Source organism: Quercus lobata, chromosome 9 (genome assembly GCF_001633185.2).
Source record: "Quercus lobata isolate SW786 chromosome 9, ValleyOak3.0 Primary Assembly, whole genome shotgun sequence".
Taxonomy (NCBI): Eukaryota; Viridiplantae; Streptophyta; class Magnoliopsida; order Fagales; family Fagaceae; genus Quercus; species Quercus lobata.
Window position 1 is genome coordinate 31,322,091 of NC_044912.1, and position 9,831 is coordinate 31,331,921.

The 9,831-nt window shown below is 34.8% G+C and overlaps 1 protein-coding gene across 1 annotated transcript; it reads left to right on the top strand.

The window, feature by feature from the left end:
* Nucleotides 1-2,570: 2,570 nt before the first annotated feature.
* LOC115961575 lies at nt 2,571-3,359 on the top strand. Its single transcript, XM_031080534.1, has one exon. It carries the CDS (start codon nt 2,571-2,573, stop codon nt 3,357-3,359), a length of 789 nt encoding a protein of 262 aa, XP_030936394.1.
* Nucleotides 3,360-9,831: the final 6,472 nt, after the last annotated feature.

The window sequence follows — 9,831 nt, forward strand, 5'->3', positions numbered from 1 at the left end:
TTGTCGGTCAAGAGAGAGTGAGAGATACCGAGATAGAGCGTTTGAGAGAGTTGAGTGGCTGAGAGTAGAAATATGCTATTCATACTAGGGCAGAAATTAGCAACCCTAACTCAAAACAACGCCGTTTTGATAAATATATATTATATATATATATATATATATATATTTATATTTTTAATTAATAAGTGAAATGAATCATTTTTGTCAACAAAACACTAATGAAACATAATGATACAAACTAATATTGGGCGTCGGTTTTGTAACCAACTCGGTTTAGAGTTACAGTTCCAATGGTAGCATTGCATTGGTGCTGGAGCGGGATTCTACATCTGATCAGTAGCCTCGGCTCAGTCGGTCGGTGCCAGAGGCAGTATGGTTAGGTCGGCTCTAGTATCAGTTTGCTCACCCCTAAGTGTGTGTACCATGAATCATTGTCGTAGAAGACAAAAAAGGCATACCATATAAAAATAAAAACATCACAAATCTTTGCAGTAAAGTAATTAAGTTTTGTTCTTAATTTTAAAAGTTATATCCATAACCCCACTGATTTCACAAAAATTTTGGAGGCAGTCACGCATAAGGTGAGCATGGACAAGAATCAAAACCTCACTAGGGACTTCACTGCAATGGAAGTCAAGATGGCACTAAAACAAATGTTCTCACTGAAAGCTCCAGGCTCGGATGGAATGCCACATCTATTTTTTCAGCATTTTTGGCCAAAGATCGGTGATGAAGTGACAACGACAGTCCTGGACTTCCTTAATTTAGATATCTCTCCCCCAAAATTTAATGAAACTCATATTGGGCTTATTCCAAAGTGTAAAGAGCCAAAGAAAATCATAGAATATAGACCAATTAGTCTACGTATTGTGGTTTATAAAATTGCTTCGAAAGCTATTGCTAACAAGTTAAAGAAGATCCTACCTACCATTATTAGTAATACCCAAAGTGCTTTTGTGCATGGAAGGTTAATCACTGATAATGTTTTGGTAGCTTTTAAGGCTATGCACCACATTAGTAAGAAAAAAAGTGGAAAGGTAGGGGAGATAGCATTACAATTAGACATGAGCAAGGCATATGACAGGGCTGAGTGGGTTTTCTTGGAGAAGATAATGCAGAAAATGGGGTTTGTTGATAAGTGGAGGGCTCTGATTATGAAATGTATCACTACTGTGTCCTACTCCATTAAGATAAATGGTAAACCACGGGGCTGTATTGTTCCTAGTAAGGGGATTTGACAAGGAGACCCATTATCTCCATACCTCTTTTTGTTGTGTGCAGAAGGCCTTTTTGCATTAATAAAAAAGGAGGTGGATGAGAGACAGATGAGTGGAATAACAGTTAGTCATGGAGGTCCAAGATTATTTCACCTGTTTTTTGCTGATGACAGTTTGATTTTTTGTAAAGCCTCCATTGAAGAATGTAGTACTCTACAAAGGATTCTAGAGGTCTATGAGAATGCTTCAGGCCAACAGCTGAACCATGCCAAGGCTTCACTTTTTTTTAGTAGTAACAATCCAAGGCTGATACAAGAAGATATAAAGGGAAGATTTGGGGCGCAGGTGATTAAGCAACATGAAAAGTATTTAGGATTGCCTTCCCTAGTGAGTAAAAATAAAAGGAGCACTTTCAATGACATTAAGGAAAAGTTGAGGAAGAAATTAACTGGGTGGAAAGAAAAATTACTGTCTAAGGCTGGGAAAGAAATTTTAATTAAGGCGGTGGCCCAAGCAATTCCGACATACTCAATGGGTTGCTTCAAATTGCCTGATTCTTTTTGTGAGGATTTGACTAAATTGATTCAGAACTTTTGGTGGGGCCAAAGACAGGAGGAGAAGAAAATGGCGTGGCTGAGTTGGGAGAAACTGTGTGCTCCCAAAGCCAGTGGTGGTATAGGCTTTAAGAGCTTAAAGGAGTTTAATTTGGCTATGCTAGCCAAACAAGGGTGGCGGCTGCAACAAAGGCAAAATTCTCTCGCCTACCATGTGCTTAAATCCAAATATTTCCCACACTGTGATTTTTCCCAAGCAACGTTGGGAAACAATCCATCCTTTACGTGGTGTAGCTTAATGGCAGCACGGGATATAGTAAAATATGGCCTATGTTGGAGAATTGGAAATGGCGAAAAGGTAAAGGTTTGGGGAGATAAGTGGCTGCCCACAACATCTACGTACCAAATGACCTCTCCAAGAATGTTTCTGCAAGCTGAAACGTTGGTGTGTGACTTAATAGATCGAGAGAAAGCTTGCTGGAAAATTGGGGCAATTGATGCTCTGTTCTTACCACATGAAGCTGAGGAAATTAAAAAGATTCCATTAAGCACCCATTTACCAGCTGATAAACAAATATGGGCATGCAATCCTAATGGTTTGTTCACAGTGCGTAGCGCTTATTGGGTGGCTTGAGAAATGTCAAGGCCTAGGAATTTCAATTCCAGTTCAGATGAAGGAAGGAATAGGCAGTTCTGGACAAAAATTTGGAGGATTCAAGCCCCACACAAAATACGGCATTTCACTTGGAGGGCATGTCATGATTTACTCCCTACAAAATTTAATTTGATGAGAAGGAAAATGTTGCAGGATGATCAGTGTGAGGAGAGCAATGCGGCTTCGGAAAAATCAAACCATCTGTTTTGGACTTGTAAGCGGGCTCGTGAGATGTGGGAAAGCTCCAAGCTCGTAATGCAATTTACAGCTGAGCAGAATTGTTCCTTTAAAGACCTGCTGTGGAGCTTATGTATGGAGGTGGAGAGTTCACCGGAGCTGGTAGCAAAGATGGTGACGCGTGCCTGGGTGTTATGGGGAAATCGGAATGAAATGCACAAGGGAGGAAAGCGGAAATCAGGTCTGGAACTGGTTCGTTGGGCAACACAATATTTAGAGGAGTATTATGCTACTACGATCGTTGAGCCTGATGTAAGACCTCCAAGCATCCAACCAGTTAGGTGGCTACCTCCTCAAGGTCAGACGTACAAGGCCAATGTGGACGGGGCAGTATTCGCAAAGCTAAAGGCAGTGGGCATAGGGGTGGTCATACAGGATAAGGAAGGGAGAGTTAAGGCTGCTTTGAGCAAGAAAATAATGTTGCCACTAGGACCTGTTGAAGCAGAAGCTAAGGCAGTTGAAGTGGGAGTGCAGTTTGCAAAGGATGTGGGCATTAGGGATGTCATGGTGGAAGGTGACTCCCTTATTATGCAGCATGCTTTGAATGAGTTGGCTCCGCCTCCACCATTAGTGGATGCTGTCATTGTGGATATAGAAGCTTCTTGTGCAGAATTCCATCACATAGCATTTACACGTGTGTCGTCAAGGAAACAACCCAGCCCATCTATTAGCAAAATATGTCAAAGGCATCGATGATAGCTCAGTTTGGATTGAAGAGTCCCTTGTTTTATACAACAAGTTCTTATTCATGATGTAATGTATTCTCAATAATTTAATGAAATTTCAGCTTTCTTATAAAAAAAAATAAAATAATAAGTAGTTGCTTTTCTATTTCGCAGCCATACTGATACACGTGTTTATAATGATATTATCTGTTTCTTATGGATTTTTGGTTCTCTGTTTTGCATTTGATTAAATTGAAGTATTTGTCGGTTATTATGCTAAATCAAATGGATTTGTCTGATTTGTGCCCTTGTTAGTCGCAATTCTCGGCCAACATTACTGTGGGGGTGACGTAGTCAAAGAAAGAGGTAGTGATTTCACCACCCACTTGACACCTTGGAGTACACCTTCTTCAGTTGTACTTTTACACTGAGATCTATGATATGAATGATAAGATTTCTTTTTTACCAAAAATAATAATAATAATAATAATAATAATGATAAGATTTCTATGGGCCCACCTTTAAATTTATGTGACTTAGTTTAAGCTGCGGTTTAAAACTAACAGAACTATTAGATTTAATATGTAACTGTCTTAAATCTCATAATTTCATGTAAAATTGTCAAAGTTTTAATCTGAAACTACTGAAATGTAATAAGTGGAAGCATGTTAGGTATTGCAATTTTGCAATAAGGGGGAAAAACAAAAAACAAAGAGAATGTGCAGAAAATACCCATGTGAGCTCTTTTGTGAATGTTGATACTTATGACAAGTAAAAGTAATCCATCAGCTTTTATGTACTTAGAAAGGCAAATTTTAGATTATGATTTTTAGTTAACTTAATTGGTAAAATTTTATATTGTCGAATAAGAGATTAGGATAATCATTTGTCCAATGGTAAAAGGCAATTATTATGAAACTAACACAATAAATCGAAATCCTATCAAATCTATAAAGGGAGGAAAGATGCAATTGATAAAGTTATGGATAAAATCCAATAAAGGGGAAAAACCCAACTATTGAGTAAAATGGGTTATCCTATATGGTTGTACCTGTTTTGAGCCTTTTCAAAATAATTTTTTTTTTAAAAATTTTTTTTTTAATTATTTGAAAGTAATATACAAAATTGAATATTCTCTCTTGGCAAAGAGAGAATTACACATAAATTTTTTAGTTCTTTTTAATAGTATGCGATCTTTTGAGCATTCATATAACCAGAGTTGTTTCTAAATCAACTTCTAGCCTTCAAAGTAAAATTCTTAATTACTAAGTGTTAATCTTGACTTTTGCCTTAGAATTGGGAAGCTTTGTTGTGCACTTGAAGTTGGTTATAGAGATTTCAAGGTTATTTAATTCATTTATAGAGTAGTCATTCTTGTAAAATTTTAATTAAGCTATCTTCTCCATCTTGCCTTCTATAATTAGTACCCACACCACCAAATTAAGGGACTTTACTTTCAGATTATTGATTTCTCCTGCAATTATATTAAAAATAATGACTAGTGAGGTACCCTGCTGCATAAATTTTGAGAGAAAATGTTTAGAGGAGATATTAGGATGCTCATGAAACATTTACTCCTCTTAAATCTTTAAACACATTCACTTATACACATTTGTACTCATCAACATCTTCATCAAATTCTTCAAGACACCACATCAAGTAAGTTATTACATAACAACATACGATGTTTCATGCTCAACCACACGTGCGCATATCTCCCTCAATCAATCAAACGGAAAATTGGTGAGTAAAAATGGTTTAGCATGGTAAGAGGAATCGAATTCACCATCAAGCTGTTCGAAAGAGATCTTGCATGCGAGTATAACATCTCGACAATCCCAATATGCATATAAAAGAATAAAACATGATTCACCATATTGGATTATATTACTGTTTTTTTTTTTTAATTTTTTTTATAACCATATTGGATTATATTACTGAGGCACAACATGTTTGAGATCTCTCATGCGTGCCATGTACTACCCATCTTAATTATTTTTAAATAGTAAAAAAACAGTCACAGCGCGTGTGCCGTGTTCACTAGATTTTTAGATAGTAGAGAGAGAAAGTTCGTACTTGAAAGAAACATTACAACAGGGTCCAAGATATCATATAATATAAGTATTAATTAACGTTGTTTTCCTTGAACTGTGGCAACATGTGACTGCTTCATGAACATCGAGTATCGGGGCCCACTCAGGATTTTGCTGTTATTTTCTTCCTTTTTTTTAAGTATTAAAACGTCCGTACAGATTTTTGTTCGTTTCCAGAAAGTCATGTTTTTTTTTTTTTTTTTTTTTTTTAATCAATGGGAAAGTCAAGCCTGGTGGTTTCACTTGTATCCAGTGAAATGTTCTTTTTTGTTGTTTTTATTTTTATTTTTTGTTTTCAAGAGTAAAATGTTCATTCATTTATTGTTGTATTTAATTGGACAAAAAGTTTGAATGGAATAAATTTGAAATTTAATAAAAGATTCAATTGAACAAAAATAAAATTAAATGACTGAAATGAATTTCAATCAAGATTTGAATGTGCAATTTACATTCTATTCTATAATATATTAAAATTGATTGAATAGAATATAAAAAATTAAAAATTAAATAGAGAATAGAGAATTTTATTGAATAGATTTTTTATCTAACGGTACTGATAAGAATAAAAACAATGATAGGTTTTAGTTAACTTAACTGGTAAAGTCTCTATTGATTGAATAAGAGATTTGGAGTTCAATTCCCGCCTACACCAAAAACTGATTGGTGTCTTAATCTGATGATAAAAAGTTATCATCAAGAGCGGACGTTATATGCTGAAACTCTTTAAAAAAAATGGAATATTATGAATTTATTCATCCATAAGATAATTAATAGCTTTGTATGGGTTGAATATAAATTCTGTATTCCATATCTAATTTTATTATTATTATTATTATTTTATTCTATTCATTCAATTGTAATATATTATAGGATAGAATGTAAATTACACATTCAAAGTTTGATTGAAATTCATTTTAGTCTTTTAACTTTATTTTCGTTCAATTAAGTCTTTTAGTAAGTTTCAAATTTATTCAATTCAAACTTTTTGTCCAATTTCGTTGAAAATTTTTCGTTAAATATGCAATTAACTAATAAAAAATTTGGAAAAATTCTCACAAAAAATACTTTTATTAATTTTACAAATTTTTTCATGTGAGAAATTTATGTTAATAAAGAGTAAATTTTGCATTTTACTCTATATTATGTATACCTCTGAGTTTTTGTATTTTAAACTCTGGTTGTTTTATGAAAAAATGACAAAAATAAAAATGCTCGAAATGGGATAAAATGATTTTTATCCATGGCTCAATTACTAACCATAAATTTGAAGACTATATATATATAATTTTATTAATGCTACTAAAATAAAATGATTGATATTCAAAAAAAAAAAAAAAAGGTTAATTGAACAAATCCACCTTAAAAATATTTGGATATTTGCATACTATATTCGGATTAACTATTAAGATTAACATTCACATGTAAGTCATGTGATCCAATAATAAAAACAATAATTGTCTTAGACTTAAGCTTTTAAGATCAAATATGAATTTTAATAGATTAGTTATATCAGCCATATATATATATATATATTTTTTTTTCCGTCATTCTATTGTATAATAGACTCATAGAGTATGATTGGTTATGTAACCTTAAAAAGTATAAATTCTTTTTACCCTTACACATGTTAAAATTACTAAATTACTTTTTCAATTTTCTCAAACAAACCAAAATATCCACTCGTTTCTTTTAGCAATTACACGGCAATTTTCCTCATAAATCTTTAACTTTTTTAATCCCACTCTAACGATCAAAGTTTTGAATTTCATTCCACTCCGATTGGAATAAGTGGAATTCTTTCGTACTGATATACAAACTGGAGAAACTCCTTTGTTCCACCTCCAAAAAAAGTTGGATCCACTCCTACTCGTTTCGGCCATTCCAATAAAATACCAGCAAAAATTATAAAGGCAACCAGTTTTGTGTTGGTCTTTTTGTTCAATTTCTGCAATATCTCTGTAGTCATGAGTTCTTGACTTTACTACCCCGGGCCCACCCATTTCCACACCACATTCAATGTGTTGTACCATTTTTTTAATAAAAAAATTCTCTCTCTCTCCCTCACAGAGTCGGTCAAAAAGTTCTTTATTTTTAAAAAGGGTTACATAGTTTTTTTTGAGAATGAGATTGCATAGTTTTATACTTTGCTAGATATTGAATAACTATTAGTACATTAATATCATATACAAGCATTGGTTCTATGTCCGCCGAGTTTACATTCAAACATATTCTTCTTGCTACTAAATGGTTGAATGCTAATGTGGTTTACCTTATGGAGTTTTTTAACTTGATATTGGACTGAAAGTGGCTCCTTAATAGGGATTGAGAGGCACATGTTGAGCACATGTGGAAAGAGGCAAATAGCTATGCAGATATATTGGCAAAAAGGGGTACATCTTAGTCTAAGAGGGAAATTTTGTACGATAGATGTCCAATCTTTTTGTGTCAATGTTTATATTAGGACCCCATGAATTTTGATCCATCTCGGAGTTGTCGCAGTCAATAATGGTCCAGTTGTCTTGCTTTTTTTTTTTTTTTTTTGGTATCAGATGTTGGCTCTCATGGTTTGTGGTAGTAGGTTGTACTGTTGTTGCCCTCTGTGGTTTGGTGGACGGTTTATGTGTTGTTCTAGCTTGGTTTAGTGTCTATATATTGCTATATGTACTGTAGTCGAGTTGTGCTTGTACTCTCTTAAGTTTATCTATTAAGTTTATCTAATATACACTATTATTTTCAGTGCAAAAAAAAAATATACACTATTATTTTAATTAAATAATAGTGACATATATATTATTTAATTAAAATAATTTACTTTTATGATTTTTTTCTTTTTGTTAATCCACTAACATGTGACTATAAGGAGACAAATTGTCCCAACCCGTCATCATTGGATTCCCCCCCCCCCCCCCCCCCCCCCCAAATGGAAAGAAGTCCCTCCCTTGATTTCTGGTGAATTCTGTCCGAATTGTAATACTAGTGCTCTTTCTAAAAAGGCCTTTTGCCAATGACTAATCACATGACCCTTTTATGTTGAAGCCTAAATCTGAACCCCACTTCGATTTCTTCTTTTCTATCGGTTTGGCAATGATGGCATTTCGAGCTTTCCCATTCTGAATTTGTTGCATAATTTCTATTCTATGTCGTAGCCTAGCCATACATACAATGCTTATGACAATATGATCTGTTTCTTAGGGATTTTTTTTGTTCTCTATTTTGCATTGACTTAAATTAAATTACTTGTCTGTTATTTTGCTGAATCAAATGGATTTGTCTAATATGGGCCCGTGGTTGTCATAATCCTCCTCGGCCAACATGACTCAGTGGGTGACTGTAGTGAAAGGGGCACTGGTGTCAAACGGATCCATTTAGGCAAGGAATAGTAACAAAAATTAATATAAAGATGGGCTTTTGACTGAATTGCTTGATTATCTAAAAAAAAATGGACCATCTCCATTAAACATTTAACCTTAATGGTATTGGTTGCCCTAAGGCAAAAACAAGCTGTGCTGTTAAGGTTGCCGGTGTCCTGTGGCTGTAATTGCTGAAAGAGTCAGCTGGTTGTTTTGGTTTGTCTGTGAAATTTATAAAAATAACTTAGAATGGATTACTGTACTCCAACTGAAAATCGCAAATATTCCCTAATTTAGAATGGATTAATGTACTCCAATTGAAAATAGATTAAAAAACTTAAAAGCACACCCACAAAAGAGCTCTACACTACAGTACAATTACTCCCACCGGCGGCGCAGTCGTGTCTTTTCCCAAGATCTGGCGGCGCTGAATTCCACACCACCGCCGCCCAACAAAGCAGACCCCCACTCGCGCACACAGCCCATTCATCCGACCAAAACCAGGCACAAACACAGCCACACCATCGCTTCAAAACCACCAAACGGTCCCAATTGACATCAACACATCAAAAATTTTCCGATCCGATCAAACACCCAGATCCAAAGAAAATCAAAAAGGGGAAAAAACCTTTCTTTTTAAATGCTTTGTTCCATTTTTCTTTCATTTCTATCTGGTACAGCAAAACCGTGTCGCCGGATAGGCAATTCGTAGAGTTCACTTACAATAATACACTAGACTCACTTAGCAAAATCAAGGCAAACATTCAAAATCGAAAATTTTGCACTACATAAATGCTAAAACAAGGCGAATTATTAGGTAGTCCCGGAGCTCTGAGCTCCGGGACTACCTAATAATTTGCCCTCAAATACACTGCAGATTAGTAACAATATCTGCAATTATTTAACTCATATCATACGGATCCTAAAACGGCTAAAACAACAGTAGTGCCAAGGTATACTATGGTGTGTGTGGGTGTATAGCCTCACCCTTGTTGAAGCAGCAACAGGTTTTGTTGGGAAGTGATGAGGCTCCAGAGGTAGAGGGACGGCTTGTACTGAA

Excerpts from the sequence above, each read along its gene's own strand:
- LOC115961575 (XM_031080534.1), top strand. The coding sequence starts at position 2,571 with ATGTTGCAGGATGATCAGTGTGAGGAGAGCAATGCGGCTTCGGAAAAA.